At 37.1% G+C, this 22,591-nt stretch overlaps 2 protein-coding genes and 1 non-coding gene across 3 annotated transcripts; all 3 read left to right on the plus strand.

The window, feature by feature from the left end:
- Positions 1 to 173: 173 nt before the first annotated feature.
- On the plus strand, positions 174 to 5,393 carry Aspvir_009366 (uncharacterized protein; the record flags this gene model as incomplete). Its single annotated transcript, XM_043272513.1, has 1 exon — positions 174 to 5,393. One exon carries the CDS (start codon positions 174 to 176, stop codon positions 5,391 to 5,393), a length of 5,220 nt encoding a protein of 1,739 aa, XP_043128448.1.
- A 1,376-nt stretch (positions 5,394 to 6,769) lies between these two features.
- On the plus strand, positions 6,770 to 8,280 carry Aspvir_009367 (uncharacterized protein; the record flags this gene model as incomplete). Its single annotated transcript, XM_043272514.1, has 3 exons — positions 6,770 to 6,865; positions 6,917 to 7,304; positions 7,370 to 8,280. 3 exons carry the CDS (start codon positions 6,770 to 6,772, stop codon positions 8,278 to 8,280), a joined length of 1,395 nt encoding a protein of 464 aa, XP_043128449.1.
- Positions 8,281 to 13,841: 5,561 nt separating this feature from the next.
- Aspvir_r0020 lies at positions 13,842 to 13,961 on the plus strand. The gene has a single exon (XR_006253210.1). It is a non-coding gene; the product is annotated as a 5S ribosomal RNA (ribosomal RNA).
- The last annotated feature ends 8,630 nt before the right edge of the window (positions 13,962 to 22,591 follow it).

Consider the following 22,591-nt stretch of genomic DNA (forward strand, 5'->3'; position numbering starts at 1 on the left):
GGAGAACATGTGCATGGCAAGGCTGTGAATTGCATCTGTCTCTCTTGTATTTTAAACTTGGCACAGCCCTTCCTGGGGATGCGCTTCTCCCGTAACCATGCTTTGGATCTACCAAGTAGATTTTGGAAGGTTTAACTTCCATCACAATCAGAGGCTCAGAGCTCAGCAACAACATGGCGAATCCTTCAGTCCACGATGACATCTTCCATGCCATTTCCTTGGGCGATGTCGGCCTCCTCCAGGCATTATTGGCCAGTGACATCTCTCCAGATGTCGAAAATAATAAAGGCGAAAGAGCACTCACTGTTGCCGCGAGGGCTAACCGGCCAAAAATGGTTTCAGTACTCCTGAAAGCCGGTGCAAAGCCCTCGATGACAGATCGCGAGGATAAATCGCCTCTTGCGACAGCAGTGGTGGCAGGAAATTTGGAAGTCGTGCAAACAATTTTACAGTTTGATGGCGTAGCGAGAAAGGACAGACAGGTCGCGATGATGGAAGCCATCAAATTAGGTAGACCTCTTCAGATGATCGAGCTTCTGCTCCGTCTCCCAGACGACTTCCAAATCGAATGGTCAGAAAGCGGGATCGACCTCCTCGGCTGGGCTGTCCAAGAAGAACATATCCCGGCCGCAAAGTTGCTTCTGGCACGAGGAATTCTTCTTACGAAACCGCGTTCAAACTGGACTTCTGCGCTGCACATCGCTGCAGCAAAGGGGTTTCTGGAATTGGTGCAGATGATGGTCGAAGCCGGGGCAGATATCACTGCACGGAATGGGAAAGGCTTAACGCCGTTGATGGTCTCCTGCTACAATAGGCAGCGGGTAGTGGCTGCGTACCTCACAGAGCAGATGCGTCGGAAAGATCTAGATATTCACGACAGTCGCAAGCTTACTGCCATGCATTACGCGGTCATGATGGCTAAAGACATTGACATGGTGCGGTTTCTGCTGGATCGAGGTGCGGACCCAAACCTCTGCCCCCCAACCGCTTTCAGTGCGCTGTATGCTGCAATTTGTGCAAACTGTCCAGATATAGCTGGTTGCCTCCTCGATGCTTGGGCGAGACCTGCCAATGATCGAGAAATACGTGAAATCTGGTATATTACTATCACTAGAGATTATCGCGGCTTGATATCGCGTCTGATCGACAATGAGATTGACCCCAACATCACCCTTGTCCACGGATACACGCCCTTACATCTTGCTGTTCAGCAAAACCGGTCTGATGCGGTTGAAGAACTCGTCAAAAGCGGTGTAAATCCTAACTGTGTCACCGATATGTTTCAGCTGTCACCTCTGCATATGGCATCCTCTCAAGGTCTAGGCCAGATTACGAGTCAGCTGGTAGAGAACGGCGCCGACGTCAATGCGCGAGCCTCTGATGGAGCGACGCCATTACTCCACGCGGCACGGCGCTTGCGAGGAGACATCGTCAAAATCCTTTTACATTCCGGGGGTAATCCAGACCTGGTAGATGCCTACGGACTGACAGTTTTCAACTTTGCAAAAGGCAATGCAGCGATTGAAAAGTTGATCAAGGAATCATCCGATCTACTCAAGACTTCATCGGAACGTGTTGTCGAAGACACACCATCTCCCCCACTGTTATCTCAGAACTTCCAGGACTTCCAGGCAATGTACTGGGCCGCTTTCGACGGCATAGCCAAACTATCACTGACCGATGATGAGCTCTATCTGGAAGTTTACAAGCACTGGACAAAGACTGTGTTCGAGACGGCCCTCTTTCTCAGCAGATGGACCAAGGCCGAAACGCGGCTTCGGCACTTTTATTCAGCTTATGCGGACAGGTGGTATTCACTATTCAAAGAAAAGCTCAGTCTTCTCTGCAGGTGGTGCCAGGGGAGCACGTCGGATGAAATATACCAGTGTGAATCCTGCATTGCCGTCACGATCTGCGGCCGTTGTGCGAATCGGTATAGCCGAGGGGATGCTTTTGAGGGTTGTGAGGGACATCATTTGTGGCGCATTTCACTGGAGCTCAACCATGGCAATGACCAGATAGTGTCCTCGCCCCAGATGATTCAACATTCGACTGAAATCTCGTCAGATACTCCTGGGGAAGCTTCTACCACAAACCCTCCGGTAGCACAGTCAGGCAAAACTCCGAGCATTTCCAGGGCCCGTTTAATAGAAGTCAGTAAACACGAGGAAATCCCAATTGAAGCTACACATTGGATCGAGCTCAAGAAGTGGGAATCTATCGCTGAGCTCGACACGGCCATCAAAAACAAAGAGTCCCAGCTGCGGCATCTTGACGATTCCGACACAACAGACGTAGAAAGCTACTGGACGTATTCCCTTTGGCTGTTTCAGCGTTATATGATGGATCCGAACCCAGACGCCCTGATCAAACTTACTGCCGCCGCTGCAAACACAAAGTTGCTCGTCCAGAAGACAACCGCTGAAAAGAGAGAGATTTATTATCTGACCGCACGAGCGAAAGCTCTCACGTTTATGCACATGCCGACAACCCCAACGAGCTGTGCTGAAGCTTTGCACGAAGTGCGAGAGGGTATGCGCGTATGTCCTCCCCACACTGTAGAGAGGCAGATACTGGTGTCGATTTTCGTCGTGGTTATCTCTACCCTTTTGAAAACCAAGCCACAAAATGTGCCCTTTTTGGAAGATTGTCTTGCTTTCGCGCAGGAGGCCTTGACGAATTCGCAATCTCGAGACACCTCTAAATGCCCGGAAGGTCTTGCGGCAGCTAGCTGCGAACTCACTCTCGCGTCCTTGTTTACCCTAAGACACAGACAAAGCCATGCCAGAAGTGACCTCGAAAACGCGATCAAACACAAGAAAAACGCACTGAGGAGACCGAATGCGGACGAAGGAAATATAGATGTCGATACACTCCTGGAACTGAGCGATCTGCTGGACGAACTCTACGAGCAAACAGGAGCCAAGCAGTCTCTCGATGAAGCGATTTTCTCCCTGAGAAGGATCTGTAACCTCGACACGGTTTCTCTTGCTGATTTTATTCACGCGAAGAATAACTGCGCGTACTACCTGCGAAAGCGATACCTGCTGACCGCAAACCTCTCCGACCTTTCAGACGCCTTGAAGCTGGCCGAGGAAACTCTGCGACTTTTCGAAGATAAGCGGATCAAGGGATCTCTTGCGCACGCCGCCGCTCTGACAAACATAGCGAACATACTGGATCATCGCTACAATCGGCTCAAGGATAGAGCAGACTTGGAAAGCTCGATGACCTATGAGCGAGAAGCATTGGCCGTGACGGGTATTTCTCCCAGTGAGAGAGCAGTCAAACTGTCGAATCTAGCTCAAAGATACAAAATGCGTTACGAGCAATATGGAGTTCTAGAGGATGTGGAGCTAGGAATATCTCTCGCGAAAGAGGCTCTCGGTATCCGAAAGATTGGGCGTGAAGCCCAACAGCTAACGATCAACTCGCTTTGCAACCTCCTGAATCTTCGAGCTGACCGCTTGGTGTCATCTCCCGAAGACTATAAGAGAATCGTTCGTCTCCGAAAGATCGCAGTCGGACTCTCCTCGGCGGCGTCTTGCGCAATCAATTTCCACAACCTTGCCGTCGATCTCACGAAGCGATACCACAAGTTCTTGGATGAGAAGGATCTCCATGACAGCATCCGCTATGGCTTCAAGGCCTTACGGTGCTCCTCACTCTTCAACTGCAATCGATCCATGTATCTATCCTCTCTGGCAGCCCGCTTTCAGATGCTTGTGAATATCTCCAAGAGCGCATCCGATTACGACATCGCGATTGGTCTCTTCGAAGCGGCCCTTGCCTGTCCCCTGATGTCGGAGCTTGCATATTTGGGGCTATCGACAACTCTGCAATTGCGGTGGTCCGAAGCCGGGACACTGGGCGACGAGGACCTACGCTCGGCGCTAAAAGCTTTGGAGTTTGGATTAGCCCAGTCGACCGCTCCGGTCAAGATTCGGATCCTGTATGGAGTCTGTGCCGCCAAGGTCGCCCTGCAACTGGACGATGCAGATCGAGCGGTCGCATTATCCAGAGAGGTCATTGGCTTCCTGCCCACAGCACATTATCCGTTGACAGATCGAAGCGATATTGAATATACTCTCAAGTCTCTTCGGGGATTTGACGCCGTTGCCGCGGCAGCCCTCTTAAAAGCAGGATATCCACCTGCGCGGGCCATCGAAAGCAATGAAGCTTCCCGTGGAGTGATTGCACACCTGACGTTGTCAGCGAGGGCAGAGCCAGTTGTATCGTCTACTGATAGACTGGATAACACAACGCTGACAGCACAAACATTTGACCCAACAGCGCCCGATCTGGTCGAAATCTCACGCGGCGTCATCATCATCGACTTCGCAATTTCAGACTCCAAATGCTTTGCTATTATCCTCCGAGATGGCAAGATCCGCCATATGGGACTCCCTGACCTACAATTAAAACATGTCCAGGAGGCAGGGAAGGACATAGCTGGTCCCAATCGTATCAGTTTGCCCCGTGCAGGAAACGCACAAGAACGGAACCGTCGACTCTCGCGTTTACTGTTGTGGCTTTGGAGGGCAGTAGTGAAGCCGCTCTTCTCGGCCGAGGCCCTGCTTCGACAGAAGGAAGACACGAGTCCACTGCCCCGTGTATGTTGGATTTCTAGCGGTCTGATGGGGTTGATGCCGTTCCACGCTGCCGGGGATGACAACCTCGGATCTATGGAGAATACGATGGACCATGTCGTGTCGTCGTATGTGCCTAGTCTTCAGATTCTGCAACATGCTCGAGCACGACGGCGCCAGCTGCGCCAACTCGAACAGCCGCGAACTTTATTCATAGGAGCAGCCAAGGTCGTCGGACACGACGATCTGTCAGCCTCGGTGAGTGCTGATCGGCAAGTAATCCAGCAACATTACCCCAATACGGATGTCCTCCTGTCTCCATCCGCGGAAGAGGCTCTGGCGAACATGCAGCTAGCGAATATCTGCCATTGCACCTGTCATGGTGAAATGGACCCGAAAGATCCCTCGAACGGGCGATTGATCCTCGGCTCAGATCCAGCAGATTTCTTGACAATCAAGACATTGAGCAGCCATTCTCTCGCCAATATGCATTTGATTTATCTTGCTGCGTGCTCGACGGCAGAAAACGGGGCTGAAGAACTGCTCACAGAGGTGGTGCATCTGGCCAGCGCCTTCCAACTGGTCGGCGTTCCCCATGTCATTGCCACCTTGTGGCCGTCGCTGGCAACGTCCTCGTCGCTCGTTGTGAAGCGCTTCTATAGCCATCTCGCACATCTTAAAGATTCTGGTCTCGATGCCATTGGACTTGCACTGCATCGGTCAGTCGCTGAGTTGCGGAGGGATTGGCGCGATGACCCACTGGCCTGGGCCCCGTTTGTTCACTTTGGTCCAGAATGCCAGTAGAGTTTCATGGATGGAGTTTCATGGATGGAGTGTTCAATGTGATAGTTTTGAAACCGCTGAAGCTTCTATCAGGATTTATTTTTTTTTTTTATTCTTACTGTTGAAAAGTGAAGATGCATGTCTACCCATTTCTATTGCCTATTTAACAAATGCAGTAGATTATGACAGTGATTACTATTTACTACAGCGGGGCATAGAAAAGCATAGCTGCATACCTGTGTAGACTGGTAGTGGGTTGGATATGGGTTGATCCACACCATGTCTGTGACTCTGATCCAACCCATGTGGATTATGATACTCCTGTTGCAGCCGGCAATCTACATCGTCTGCGATATAGATGGGATATTCACTGCGGTATCGCATCATCGATAAGCTTATTGTAGATCTCCCGTAAACAAGAAAAGGTTGTGGCTTCCAATGTATTAATAGGCCCTTACTGTACATCCGTGGAGATCACATCCACCATACTCTACTATTGGATCATGATTCTCGCCTTTAGCTTCGGTGAGGGCCCGATTCGCTGGTGTTCAGTCTGCTGTTAACTTGTAGCCTCCTAGCCTATCCAGTAATCAGGAAAATAAGCCAGCAGGCTTTGCCAGGAACACCATCCACCAGCAGAATATCTCTGATTCCAATGCTGACAACTGTGGTGGTGGGTTTAGGCGCACAACCACTGCACAGACCCACTCAGCCATTCTGAGTGGGCCAAAGGGCACAAATATTGATTCACATCGTCCTTCTTGAAACCACGGCCTCTTGGCACCTGCAAGTACGTTCAAATGACGGTCCCTCGCCCTACCACCGACAGTTGTCATCCTCAATGACAATGATTAGACTTCCCAGGAATTTTGGGGGGCTCGGTAACCGAAAATTACATGAGAAGCCTCGTGCTCCCTACTTTTCCCAGAATATGAGATTCTTTTCATATTTCCGACCAGATGGACGCCAGACAGCAGCTCGTAACCCTGAGCTTTACCTAGAAAGACAGAATGGCCCAGGTGAGATTCTCAGGTATCATCCCATAAATTGAGCATGCCGAGTGATTGACGCTGTTCTAATAGAACAGAGAATCCCCGAAGAAGACTTGCATCGATACACCAGACATCGATGGCTGTAAGCAAATTCGTTCGTCATCTTTGGACAGTGGCTCATTCAGGCCCAAATTCAGATTCAACGAAGAAAGCGAACTTGCAAAACGCTATTTGAAATTCAATTTACAACAACTTGTCGACATTGCAGTTAATGTTTGCGATGGGGCCCAGTATTGTGTGTTCCGATCCCATCGAGACTAGTGAGATTTAATTGCCAACTCCATTCAAGGCACCAGAATTACCAAGTGTGTAGAAGGGCTGCATAATAAAGCCTTCATCTTGAAAATGGATAATGGGTCAGAGGTCTTCGCGAAACTTCCGAATCCCAACGCCGGCCCTGCACATTTTTCCGTTGTTTCTGAGGTCGCCACTCGTGAACTAGTAAGATATTCAGTGTCGTTTAGCCGTTACCGCGTCACTAAAATTGAATAGCTTCGCGATGTATTCGATATTCCTGTTCCTCGGGTGTTGTCTTGGTCTTCCGATGCAGCGAACAACTTAGTCGAGGCCGAATATATTATTGAGGAGAAGGCCCCTGGTGTACGACTGGGCTCTGTCTGGAATCAGTGGCCTCGGCAGCTGAAGCTACAACTAATAACTCAAGTGGTTGACATGGAGAACAAGTTGGCCACCATTACGTTTAACAAGCACGGTTGTATCTATTTCAAAGAAGACTTACGCTCACTTGTTGGGGAAGCAGAAGACATTCATTCACAGACTGTTGGATCCGACGTCCTCGAACGTTTTTCTATTGGGCCGTTGACCACGAACGAACTGTGGAGTGGAACTAGGAGGGACATGAATTTGGATCGTGGCCCTTGTAAGTAGGTGAATTATCGAATTTCCTATTCTATTATATCTAATATTTCCTCTTTCTTGCCGCAGGGAAAAATGCGCTCGAATACACCCGTGCGATGGGCCACAATGAAAGAATATGGATCAAGACACATGCTCTTCCCCGAATAAACTATTACCGGCCGAACAAGAACAAAGAGCTTCCCGAAGATGGTATCTCGCTCTTGGAGAAATATATGAATGTCTCCTCCTATCTTGTCCCCCAACCAAGCGATGAACCTTCCTCTGCCAACGTTTTTTGGCATCCGGACCTTCACCTGGATAACATTTTCGTTGATCCAGATACTTGTCGGATCACCCGCATCGTGGACTGGCAGTCAGCGTGCGTTGCTCCATTGTTCTACCAATCTGGCGTTCCCAGAATGTGTAGACATCCTCGGCCTGTTCGGGAAGGCTGGGTCGTCCCTGGACGACCAGAGGGATTTGAGAGCATGAGTAAGGACGAACAGAAGCAGATTGACGACGATTTGGAAAGCGAGACGATCCACAAATACTACGAGGCGCAGGTGTATAAGCGAGCGCCTCTTCATTGGGCTGTGCTCCAGCAACAGGCAATCCCTATCCTCCGGAAACCTGTTTGGCTCGTGACCGGAGTGTGGGAAAACCGAGACCTATTCTTTTTCCGCGAAGCACTCATGAACATTACAGATCACTGGAGCGAGTTTTTCCCAAACGCCCTTTGCCCGATCGATTTCAGCAGCGAGGACATTGAGCTCCAGTCCAAAGAAGAGGAAAACATCAATGGGGTCGGTCGTATGTTGTTACTGTTCCGAGAGCAAGCTGTACTCCCCGTGGATGGGATGGTTGAACCCGATGACTACGATCTGGCCCGTGAGAATAATCGCAAATTCAAAGATACGTTCATTGGGCTGGCGAAGGATGAAGAAGAAAAGGAGCTGTTCAGGAATCTGTGGCCATACCAGGAGTCTGGGAATATTTGAGATTGAACGGTGTATTTTATACAGCATTCAAATAAATTCAGGAGAAATATCTTATTTTGACGCAAAATCCAGTGCTAAAGCATCTTTTGAGAGACAGGATGATAATCAAAGGACGGCCAGAGCTGTGAGTGGTCAGAGTCCATTTGATTGGTGCGTGTCAAGACAGCAAATTCAGCAGCTGAATCAGCAATTGAATAAAGACGCTGGCCATTATTGCACCACTGTGGGTGATTGTGGGGTGTGGATGTCTAGGGAGTCTTTCAAGATTATTAGTGCGTGATATGCACAGTCATTAGAAAGGGGACAGCTGATTAACTTTAGAAAGAGGTATCTAATGAAACAGTGATATATTATATTCTCTGAAAAGCATAAGGATCTGCAGTACCAGTTTTCCTTAGAATAGTGCACTAGAGCAGTACAGAGTGCTGCAGATAATATATATAAATCATCCTCTTTAATATGTTCCTACACTCAGTTGGAAGCAAATATATAGTTATACACTAGCTCTTAAAAGCCTTCCCTCATGCAGGTCTTAGAAAGAACAGATGTCTATAATCTAGGTTGTGCTTACTGATAATTTACTTGAATTAGTTGCATGTACTAAATTGGGCGTTAAAGTGGAGTCCAGGACTAACCCCCCTAAACCTTTTTCTGAATAGGTTTTCTTCGCAGAGAATCAACTTTAAAATCCAGTAAGCACTATCTGTGCTGGGTGCCCCCACCCTGCTTCCCGGTGTGGGTGCACCACACTGTAATTTCTAACCATACGTAGAGTGGCATAATCGAATCCAACCCTCACCGAACTCACAGTGGGGGGGTTCAGGGGCAAGCCTAGGGAATCACTTCGGGGGCGGGTTCCCTACCCCAGGCCCGAAGTGGGTTCGGTTAAAACTGTCAGTTATGGTTTTTGAGGGTTTAACTGTTAGGTAATGCTTATTATCATTATATCTAGCACTCTTAGTTTAGTTCCTTATATTTAATATCAATATCTTACTTAGGTATAAGTTTACTAGTCTAATTTATTAGTTACTCTCTTACTATTAAGTATATATACTTAATAGGCCTTGCTTCTATCTCTACTACTATTATTCTTATGTACCTTTAGATTATCTTTAATCTTAGATTAGATCATTACATCACATGTTGCCATATACCTGGGTTGGTATATAGAAGGCTACCTTGGTTGGTAGGCCTCAGGCAAGTATTGGATATAGTCCAGGGACTATATCACCCCATTCCCAAAGTAGTTGACTAGCAGAGAACAGCAGAGACAGATCCCAGGGTGTGACACTCCCCTAGTTGTAGGATGGGTTGTCTTAAAGGTGAACTGTCAAGTGCAAAGTACCAAAGGCGGTATTCAAGTAACAATATGTAAGATTGATTGCAAAGAACTAAATACATGATAGTAAGTGAGTGTCCTTATATATCCAGCTGGCGCTTCGTGGGTCCGTGTCCTATCCTGGGTAGTCCTGATTATACCATAGGTAGTTTCTGATAGGCTACTGATCCAAGTTGATTGGTCATCAGTGTTCCTTCCCCTGCGTTAGAGTATTGCGCCTAAGGACATTGTAACAGGAAGGCATGATAGTCATAACCACAGGATGATAATCTCTAAAGGGAGATACTGCAAGCCAGGCTATCCCTATATATATAGTTAGTCTTTATTTTCCCTATTATATTCCATAAAAGTCTTAGAAGACAGTTATAGCATGATTTTGATCCCATGTACACCAATGCTAGTACATACCAAAGACTGCTTATTAGTCTCCGTGCTGAGACTGCTGACCAAAACATTGCAGTTCCCCACCATTATTTCCAATCCAATCATCTGTTTACTATTGTTAATAGCTATACTAGTACCAGTGATTAGATATAGAGACTTACTTGTATTAATTAAAGCACTGACGTAGCCTTTTCTACCAACTTTACACTGGGCATGGAGAAAAGTGCCATCCATACTTACGTCCTTGCAGCTAAGACCAGCAAGACCACTGTAGATATGTTAGCAAGAGAGATTAAGTTAAGAAATATAATAAAAGAAGAAGTAGGTAACTGGGTGAAGAGGGAGTAAAGAGATATAGAGATATAATTATAGATAGTAAAGGAGAGACCTTACTTCTTCCGGCCAATGAGATGGCCAAAACTATTGGCAAAACATAAATCCATATTGATTGAGGTCATATTGCGGACAGGGTTATTAATGTCATGTTGGCACCAGGCAGTAATGAGCCAAGGGTGATCAGGGTCACGATAATATTGAGTGCCAATATTGCTGCAATAATCTCCGTAGCCAGATTCTGCAATAACTTCAAGAGTGAAGTAGCTTAAAGCTGAAAAAGCAAGGATTAGTAAATTAATAAAGTGCATAGTGTGGGTTGAAAGAAACCAAAAAGTCTTGTAATCAGTTAGTTAATGCAGATGAAGCAGTTGAATATTATTTTTAAGGGGGGAACATAGTGTCCTTTATAGAACTGAAGTCAAAGCTAATTTAAAGGCTCCAAAAAGGAAGGCATAGCCTGAAGGTAAAATTCAAAAATTAAATTAGCATCCTTCCTTATCTCACTAGGGGCATGCAGTTCAGCAAGGTCTCAGGATAGTTCAATAAGGGCTTAAATTATTGCCAAGAGAAAGTTCATCTATATGGATCAGGGAAATCTTGGCTTCACCCAGCCGCGATGTTTTTAGGGGCTTTATTATCATCACTTTTAGAGACTACATAGGTCTATTAGGGAGTTATACTATTACCTCTTCCTTCATCTTAATCACTTATCTTAATAACATACTCTTTTCTATCAAGCCTTATCCTATACCTGCCTATTAGGCTCCTTAGCCAGTAAAAACACCCAGAATCTTGGGGTGCCTGATCAAACTCCAGGGCAGTAGATTAGGTGCTAGTCTCTGCACTAGGATTGGAGCTGACCTTAGTAAGTTACATCTAGATCCCTTTAAGTATACCTACTTTTAAGGTTCCAGGGATGGAAATCCTGACAAGTAAAGTAGAATAATAAGAGTTAAGTATTATTACTAGGTATAGAATAGATACCTCTATCCTTGCTAGGTACTCTTTATACCTCTGTAGTGTGGCATGGAGGGCTGTTCCTGAGCTAGCTAAGAATAATAAGGTGATAGGACAGAAGTCAGTCTCAGGTATAGTAATGCTATTAGGGAGCTGTCTCAGGTCTTTTGGCTTTCCATAATGGCGTGGCAATTAGTGCCTCCAGAACCAAATCTATTAATACTTACCCGTAGCAGTGTGTCTGGAGGCACTATGGACCAGGCCTTAGGTAAAGTAGCTATTGAAAGGTGTTTGAAAGAAGGATCTACACTAGGGCTAAGGTTCTAGAAATATTGGCTGGCAGGAATAGTTTTATGCTGCATAGCCAGGACAGCCTTCAAAATTCCTGTAATACCAGCTGACCCGAACAACTGATGCAAAAAGTAGGGTTCTACAAGCATCCCTTTCTGTAAGCTAATTTTTCATCTTCAGTCACTGGGTGTATGCCTCTAATTAACCTATCCCATGTAGTTCTCGTCTCTATCTTCGGATTCCACGTTCTGTACTACCGGACCTGTCAACTGGTTTGTGCAGTGCATACGTGCCATCTACACATCTTATTTCTGGTGTTTCTCTGTTTCTCTTTTTTCTATCTTTTGGTCTACCGTGGAGAACGACAAGAGAAGATTCTGCAGGATGCTAGATTGGGATCATTACGCAGCTCGACGAAGCAGCAGTGTGGCTATAAAACAAGAGGATCTTCAAGGAGTATCTCATCTCCGAAGAATAGTCTTTCCATGACTTACCGCGAAGGAATGTCCTTTCAAGCGGGCTCCTCTTTGCTTCGACGCAGAAGAAACATGCACTAGATAAAGGAATCTTTGCAAACACTTAATCGAAATCTTTGATAATGAGGAATCGTTCTACTGCAAATTAGCTGAAAATGGCCAGGTGGGTCTAATGCCTTAGGCAGAAATGGCAGCCTATCCCAGCATCATATGGATTTCAACTTGCCCCATGACATTCGTTCTTTCTTGAATCAATGAACTCAATCATCTTGAATTGGTTCCGCTTGATCTCGCCTAGTTGCCTATTCGTCCGCCAGGATTACTAGCCCATACTGTCTCAACTTGCTCCAACAATTGGACATCTATTACCTACCAGTGTTCTGTAACTTCAGGCTCATAACAAACCTTAAACTATCCTAGAGGGACTTATTGTTTGAGCCGGATGCGAAGGGGCCTTATTCTCAGGTTTCCTACGTTGTAAAGTAAGCCTATTGGCACATACAGGATAATTCATCCTGGTCATACTTTGTTAGCACCTTGGATGGTTGGCCCTGTGAGTTAATATATGCCACGTTCATTGGTCCTTACGTATGTGAGAGGATATTTAGGATACAGTTGCTTGCATGGGTGGCTTACCCCGCGCCAAATCTTTCTGTTTTGATCACGGGGTTTCGGCCCATTGTCCCAAATGCAGGTTAATATAATAATATGACCTGTTAATGGCGCCTATTTTAGGTGGCCCGTACCTAAAAAAAGAAATTCGATTTCATATGCGGAGTACTGTCAAATAAAGATGCATTATATGGCTGAAACTCTGTATAGAGCCAAAGGTGTAACACTACAATGCTCCATGCTCTGATTGAAGAAGAGAGAGGCATGTGAAGAATTTTGGTGTCTAGTATCTCAGCTAACTCTCCAAAGTCTAGCCCATGTTCATCCTTTGCAATTTCCATAACCACAGAAATAGGCCTATAAAGAGCTCACAACCCTTGACTCATATTTACTAGCATTCATCGCAACACCTGCGCCTCGCTCTCTTACACGCGCACATAAGCACATTATTTCTGTTATCATGTTCATGTTTAAGTCAATACTTCTCCTCTCGGCCGTATCCCTGCCTTTTGGCAGTGCAGCACCGGCAGATAACGCAGTGCCAGCTGTGCCAGCAGCCAGCTTTTCCCCTTGACGACTCTGTGGATAGTATAGTGAATATCACACGCTGTGGTGTCACCAGTCACCAATCCAGCGGTCATGTACACGCGCTTTGACATAACTTCTTATGGGACTTCCTGCAACACTAGTGCCGACTACTGCACCGATACGACTCCGGATGCCACCTGCATCGAGTTCTCAGCAGGCTCCATAATTATCGATGAGTTTCTCGGGAACTGCCGCTTCAGTAAGTTTGCCTACAGCAATCATGGCAGGAAAATCATTGAAGACCTAAGGGCCAAGTTATTGGACACTTCTCACGCAAAGGAATAGTGAGAGTCTAGAGTGATTCTGGCAGTACTGGAAGCTCCTATGCTAATCTGGGGATTACCAAGATGTGCTGGCAAGTTAGTCTTTGACACTCGTTTCAGATCTACTGCTAGCTTTGTTGTGAAGCTTATATGATCTTGGGAACTTCGGAATGCAGCAGGGTAGGTGAACACCAGAACCAAGATTAGTCATGTACAGAGCCTGCACAACTTTTCAGATAGCAACATTTTAGCAATCCAGACCTGTGATCCATTCTATTGGTACACCATATATTCTGGTCTTCTCCAATGCCTGGTATATACAACCATAGGGTGTGGAAAACAGGGCTTCCTATCTGCTTAGCTGTACTTAAGCCACACGCTAGCTGGTTAGTAGTTAGGTAGGTAACCACTAGTGAATCCTAGCTGTTATATATTAGTATTTACCTAATTTTTTTAATTTATTAGGTCTAGTACTCTTATTACCTTTCTTTACCCTCTTTATCTAAAGCTTACCTGAACTGCCTAAACCTTAATACTATATATCTAGTAACCCTGCTCAACCCCTTTCCTGCTGACATGTCCTCTAAATTAGTAGTAGTCTCTAAGTATATAATATATAGGGTGTAGCTTAGTACTTATAGTACTACTATATATTATTATTAATTACTATAGCTCCTAATAATAGAGTTACTATTATATATAAATATAGTTAATATATCTAAATATTAGGCCTAGATTAGACTACTTTTCTTTTAAAGTATTAGTTTTAACTAAAAGTAGAGATATAGGCTATTAGGCTATCTTATTTAAGTTATATTATTATAGAGTAGTACTTATTTTTACTAATACTCTATTAGGAAGGAAGGTTTTTAAATATAAATATAATAAATAAGCTAAACTACTAACTTTTTAGTAGAGTTAATTAGCTAATTAAAGGTAACTCTAGATTAGTTATTCTTAGTTAGAGTTAGCCTTACTAAGTTAGTATATATTATTATAAACTTAATAAGGTAATGCCTCTACTAATATATCTTTAATACTTATTTTTATTCTTTATTCTATCTCTATAATATCTATGTTAATAAGTTCACTATCTTATCTAGAGCTAGTAGAATAGATTATTAATTTAAAAGAGATATTATTAGAGTAAAGCTAATTAGTAATAGTTTAACTACTTTTTACTATATCTTATTATTAACTTATAAAGCTAAAGGTCTTCTATGCTCTACTATATTACTTAATTAGTTAGATACTAAAGATTAGTAATTTCTTAAATTCTTTTAGTATCTTTAATAGTAAGTAGTTCTTAAAAATTTATCCCTAGATTTTATAATAATATTATTTATAGTTTTTACTTTCTATATTTTATCCTTAGTTAGAAGAGGTAAAACTCTCCTTAGTAATCTTTTAAAACTTAACTTAATTATTAATTCTAATAATTTTAACTTTAATAAGCTCATTCTATTATTTATTATAGTATCTAATAAGGAATTAGATAAAATTATATAGAATAAGATCTATACTATAGTTACTAAATTAATTCCTTCTCTAAAGTTACTATTACAACACCAACACAACCGCGCTAAAGTTAGGCGGATGTGACAGACAGAATCCTGGAATAATAACAGCTAACCAAACCATAACTACTAAAGTACAGAAAGACCATAAGTTTCTAGCACAAGGCTATATATAATTATGGCCTTTCTATCATCACCTAGAACTACTTTATAGTGCCCTGGGCACCAGACTAGATTCACTAGAATAAGGATTACACCTAATATATGACTAGGTAGTATATAAATGGTATGCTAAGACTACTCTATTAGAGTATATAATATACTATATCTATATTAAGCATATACTAATATATATACTACTGGGAGGAACTATAGATATATAAGGATACTTATTATTATTATATCTAGAACTCTTAGTTTAGTTTCTTATATTTAATATAAATATCTTACTTAAGTATAAGTTACTAGTCTAATTTATTAGCTACTCTTTTATTATTAAGTATATATACTTAATAGGCCTTGCTTCTATCTCTACTATTATTATTCTTATATTATTATTAGATTATCCTTAACCCCTAAGTAGTCATTATATTACTATATCTATAGGCTACCTGGTTGGTAGGCCTTAGGCAAGTATTAGATATAGTCTAGGGACTATATTACTTATCCTAAGCAGTTAACTAGCATAGAATAGCAGAGATAAATCCTAGGGTGTAATAAATTAAATACCATACTATATAAATTACTTTAGAAAGTTTAATTAACTATTAATATTAAATATTATAGTAGGAAATGCATTAACCCCTACTAGCTTAAATATTAGAAGGGTAATACTATAGTAGTAAATAACTATATAACCTTAGACTATAGTTAAGGGTCTAATAGGAATAGTAGAATAGCTCTAGAAGTATATCTAATAATTAGAAGGTTAACTTATAGTTAAACCTATTAAGGTCTAACCTCTAGAACTATTTAATAGAATATAATCTAAACTGTGTGTATTCTTAATATAGATAGATATATATATATAAATAAATTATAAGGTACTTATTAATAAATCTAATAAGGTCTTATTTATAGCTATATATTTTATTAGACCTATGTTTAATTAGTTTAAACCCTTTATAAGAGACTACTAGATATATACTAAAGACTTATAAGATAATAAGACTATTATAATATTTACTAGTTATAAAGAGTTTAAGAAATAACTTAAAGGAATATTTAGTAATATTAATAAAGAATAAAATATAGAATAATAATTATAGTAACTTAAATAGATAGGGTCTGTGAATAACTATACCTTAAAGTTTTAATAGATTATAGCTTATTTAGACTAGGATATAGATGCATATATTATATATTTTAAAGAAGGGTTGAAGATAGATATCTAGGAGAAACTAATCTAGATAGATTAACTAAAAATATTAAGTAAAATAATTAAGTAAGTAGTTAAGATTAATAATAAGCTTTATAACTTTACTATATACAGGAAGGAATGAAACTAGGGAAGTTTTAGTAATAGATATACTATAAACTATTAATTAAATAATAGGAGGCTAGCTTAGCTAAGGAGCTAAGGATATTTAGATCCTTATAAGTTATAATTAATAGAATTAGATATAATATAATTAGCACTTTCTAAGGAGGAAAGAGAATAGTAATAATATAATAAGTTATATTTCTATTATAGAAAACTAGGATATATATTAAAAGACTATAAGTAAGAACCTAGGAAGGGTTAGTAGTATAGAAATAAGAAATAGCTTAGGGTAATAGTAGAATTCTATATTATAAAAAGAGAAGCTTATAATATAACTAGTACTATAACTCTAAAGAAAAGGAGTAATAAGTAGCTAAAAAAATTATTTAAGAAATATATAACTCTTAATAATAATAAAATTAAGAAGGAGCTTTAAGAGGAAGACTCTATAAAGTATAGAAGTATAAAAAGTAATTAGCTTACTAAAGAACCTAGTATCCTTATAGTAACTAATTAAGATTTACTAACTAGTAATAGGTATAGTTCTATTAAGTAGGAAAATATTATACCTAAAGAACTTATTTATAAATAGATAATACTTACTAAAGATAAAGAACATCAGGCTATTAGTACTAATAAAGAAAAGACTAACTATAAAGAGCTAGATTAAGTAGATTTTCCTATAATAGATTAGATTATAATTAACTAACCTATTAATCTACTTAATAAAGAGTATAGAACTTAGTAGATAAGTCTTAATCCTAATAAGGAGCAGCCCTATAAGATTCCTAAGATATCTTAGAAAAATTCCCTAAGAGATAATAATAAAGTAGATTATTATATAGTATAGCTATAATAACTAGATAGAAAATAGTTAGTAGAATTAAAAGCACACTAACTAAATATATAAATTCTTAAAATAGTTAAATAAGGAATAAAAGGATGTATATATTAGAACCTAGAATATTAGACCTAAGCTAAGTTATAGGACCTATATACTAGTAGATATACTAAATATCTACTAAGATATAATAAATATAAGTAATAGCTAAATAAATACTTTTATAAGCTTAGAAGGGTATTAGAAAAAAGACTACTAGAACTATTTTATAGAGTATATAATTATATCTAGTACTTATATAAATATTTCTAAGGATACCTAAGATATTATAAAGTACTATAGATTACTTATTATAGTAATAACTATACTAATTATTATAATAATAAGTATATAGTAAAGTTTTGGCTAGTAGTGCTAGTAGTTATAAAAGAAAATATTAGTTATCCTTATTAGAGACTTAAATACTTTTATAGAGGATATAGAAGATACTAGGAATATAATATAATATATTAGACTATATATCTTAAAGACTAGTATATAATATACTATTAAGGAAAGCTAGAAGGAGGATATTTTTCTATATTATTAAGAAATCTCTAATCACCTTAATAGAATACTAAGTACTTATATCTTATAGTAATTAAAGTATAATAAGGGAGGTATCTAAAATTCTAAGCTTATATTTTAAGCTAATTAACCTAAGTAATAATTAACTTAGAAGTAATAGGGAACTATATAAATCTAGGATTTATAAAGAAGTTAGAGCTTCTAGGAATTATAAAGATAGTACTTAAATTAATTATAGATCTAAATAGAGAGAATTTAGAAATACTCTTAATTATAACTAAATTAGGAACTATACCCATGGTTATATTAGGATATTTTAAATAATTAAACTTTAATATAGTACTAATAGGATAGTATAATATAGTATTAGGGATTCTATAGCTTAAGAATTATAACCTAGTAATTAACTAGAAGATAAGGAGTCTATAGTTTAACTATAAATATCTATAATAGGACTAGACTAAAGGGAAGGCTAGGATCTTATAATATATTAGATTAAAAGAAATTAATAATAGCACTAAGTAATTAAGAGGTGAACTAAAAGATATAGTAATTAGCTAAAATATAATAGTAGTACTAGTAGTAATTAAGCTATTATAAAGAATAGTAATAATAGAGCTACTAGAATAGGTACTAGAGTAAGATAGTAATTATATAAATATTATAATACTAGATAATATAAATAAAATATTATAGGATGAAATCCTTAAGGATATGAGTTTAGGGTTAAAATAAATCTAGGACTATAGACCTAGGCCCTGTATAGACCTAGCTATAACCTAGATATAAGAACCAGGAACTAAGACTAAATTAGGCTTAGAGATATTACCTTAGGAATACTATAGCTATAGAGACTTATTTAAGTAACTAAAATAGTATATCCTACTAGAATATAGAAAATATAATTATAAAATCCTACTATAGGAAGGGAAATCACCAGTATATAAGAAAATATACTAAATATTAGAAAAAGAGCTATAGATGCTTAAGGAATATGTTAATAAATAGTTATAATTTAGGAAGATATAACTATTAACCTTACTAGTAGGGTATAGTATACTCTTTATACCTAAGAAAGATAGAAGTCTATAGCTTTATATAGACTATAGATTATTAAATATAATTATAATTAAGGATTATTATCTACTTCTATTAATCTATAAAATCTAAGATTAAATTTAAGGAGTAAAATAATTTATAAAGTTAGATATTACTAATACTTATAATTATCTTTAGATTACAGAAGGTAATAAATAGAAGATAGTATTTAGAATAAAATTTAAATACTTTAAGTATCTAGTTATACTATTCAGGCTGACTAATATACTAGCATCTTTTAAAAGATTTATAGAAGAGGTATTATATAAATATCTTTATCTCTTTATAATAGTCTACTTAGATAACATCCTAATCTTCTCTAAGGAAGAAGAATAATATATTAAATATATTACTAAAGTATTATAGGAGCTACAGAAAGTAAATATTAAACTAAAATTAAAAAAATATAAATTCTATATCTAAGGAACTAAGTTTTTAGGATATTAGATATCTATAGAAGGAATCTATATAGAAATTAATAAAGTAAAATTAATTATTAAATAGCCTTAACTAAGGAATATTAAAGAAGTTTAATAGTTTATTAGACTTATTAATTATTATTAATAATTTATTAAAGAATATATAAGAATTATATATTTACTTTTTAAATTACTTAAAAAAATAAAAGACTTTAACTAGAATAAAAAATATAATAAAGCTTTTTATTAAATTAAATAGTAAATTATTAATATACTAATATTAGTATAAAGCAACCTAGAGAAGGAGATAATAATTAAGACTAATATATTAGATTATATAATTAGAATAAGGATAACTTAAYTAGGAAGTAATAGAAAACTATAACTAGTTATATTTTACTTATAGAAGTTAATTTAAGCAGAACTTAACTATAATATCTATAATAAAGAACTACTAGCTATAGTAGTAGTATTTAAAGTCTAAAGAGTTTACCTAGAAGGAGCATAATATATAGTTATTATAAAAATAGATTATAAAAACCTCATATTCTTCATAACTATAAAGGAACTAATAAGAAGATAAGCTAGATAAGCTAAGATACTCTTATAGTTTAACTTTAAGATTATTTACTATAAAGGAATAGAGAATAGATAAGCTAATATACTTAGTTAATAACTAGATTATAAATTATAAGGGAAAATGGTTAAGCTAGTAATACTAAAATAATAAGAGAATAGATTATTAATATATAACTATTATAGTCTTATAGTAATAATTAAACTATAAGAGGACCTAATGATTTAAGAAATTATTAAAGTAATAAAAAAAGATAAAATTATTTAAGAAATACTTAAAAACTTAGCAGATAATAAGTATATAATTACTAATAAGCAGGGGTTAATATATCTATAAGAACTTATCTATATACTTAAGTATATAAGAAGCAAGATTATTACTAGATATTATAATAATCTAATATATAATTATATAGAAACTAAAAAAATAGCTAAAGCTATCTCAAGGAACTACTACTTTCTAAATATAAGAAGGAAGGTATAGAGCTATATTTATTAATATAAAACTTATATTAGAGATAAGCTAGCCAGACACCAGCTATATAGGAAGATATAATTACTAGAGATACTAAAGAAATTATAGAAATAGATTACTATTAACTTTATTAGGCTATTACTAGAGTTAAAAGGGTATAATTACCTAATAATAGCTACTAATAGACTTATAAAATTTATCTATTTAATCCTAACTATAATAATAATAATAATATTATAACTTATAAGCTTACTTATAGGATATRTAATTATTAATTATAGAATACTATAATATATTATATTAGATAGAGATAAACTATTTATATTAAAATTTTAGTAATTATTAATAGACTTAATAGGAATTAAGTAAAGACTTATAACTATATATTATCTATAAGCTAATAGATAAACAGAATAAATAAACTAGACTATTAAGTAATATCTATAATATTATATAAATTACTAATAGGATAATTAGGTAGTCTACCTACTAATAGTATAGTTTATATATAATAATACTATTTACTTAATAATAGGAGAAACACCATTCTTTACTAACTATAGATATAATCCTATATTAATTAGAGAACTATAAAATAAAGTATCTATAGTAGATAAAGCTATAGATTTAGTAAATATTATTAATTATTTAAGAATTTAACTCTTAAGGGATATTAAATTTATAAACCTTAAAATAGTAATTTACTATAATAAGAAGCATAGAAGTACTCTAAATCTTAAAAAAAAAGAGAAAGTTTACCTACTCTATAGAAATATTAAAATAAAATAACTAAGTTAGAAATTAGATTATTAGAAAATTAGACCCTTCATTATTAAAGAAAGAAAAGGACTAGTTAATTATAAACTATAACTACTAAAAAGTATATTATAAATTTATCTAGTATTTTATATCTTATTATTAGAACTAGCACTAGAAAATGCAAAAATTACTAAAAATATAGAAATTAATAATAATATAGAACAGGAGTATAAAGTTAAATAAATCCTAAGTTATAAATAAGTTAGTAGAAAACTATACTATCTTATAAAGTAGAAAGGATATAATACCTTAGAAAATATATAGGAATCTATTAAGAATCTAATAGGCTATTACTAACTTATCTAATAGTATTATTTAAAGAGAAATTAAAGTTCTCCTAGAAGGTAGGAGGCATCTAATTAATCTCTACTATTATTTAATTAAAATTAGGATTCTTAGAAGTTATAGCTAGCTATCTAATCTTAGCTATAGGATTAGGCTACTTAGAGAACTTCTTTTTATCTAAGATCTATAATAATTTAGTATTATACTTAGATATTTTAAAACCACACTCCTTGAGGAATCTTTATTATTTTTAGAGATAGGAATATTATATAAGGGTTATAATAATCTTTAACTAAACCTTAGCTAAGTAAGCTTAAAATTATTCTAACTTAGATTATAGAAGCTTAAATTTATTATTAGCCTTAGTAATACTATTAGTAATCTTCTTCTTTACTTATTTTAAAATATTCTACTCTTTTATAGTATAAAACTCCTTCTTATATAAATAACCCTAATAAGTATATATTATATATTTAGAATAATAATAAGTTTAATCTATCATGTAATCTTAACCTATTAATAAATAATAGTTATATAAAAAAGAAGAAATAAAGCTATTATAATAAATATACTTCTCTTACTTAGTATAAATAATAATATAGTCTTAAGAAGGCTTTTAGGGACTATTATATAAAGTATTAATATAATATTTAGGTATAATAGGTAAATATAGTTAAAGATAAAAATAATACTTACTAAGGGGAACTACAGCCTTATAACTAGTTTTAAGGATAAAATACTAAGAGAGGGGGAGGTAATATTATAATACTAATATAATTATATTAAAGTTAGGTAGATATAATAGGCAGAATCCTAGAATAATAATAGCTAACTAAACTATAACCACTAAAGTATGGAAAAACCATAAGTTTCTAGTATAAGACTATATATAATTATAGCCTTTCTATTATTACTTAGAACTACTCTATAGTGCCCTGGGCACTAGGCTAGATTCACTAGAATAAGGATTATACCTAATATATAA

Source organism: Aspergillus viridinutans, assembly GCF_018404265.1.
Source record: "Aspergillus viridinutans IFM 47045 DNA, scaffold_8, whole genome shotgun sequence".
NCBI lineage: Eukaryota > Fungi > Ascomycota > Eurotiomycetes > Eurotiales > Aspergillaceae > Aspergillus > Aspergillus viridinutans.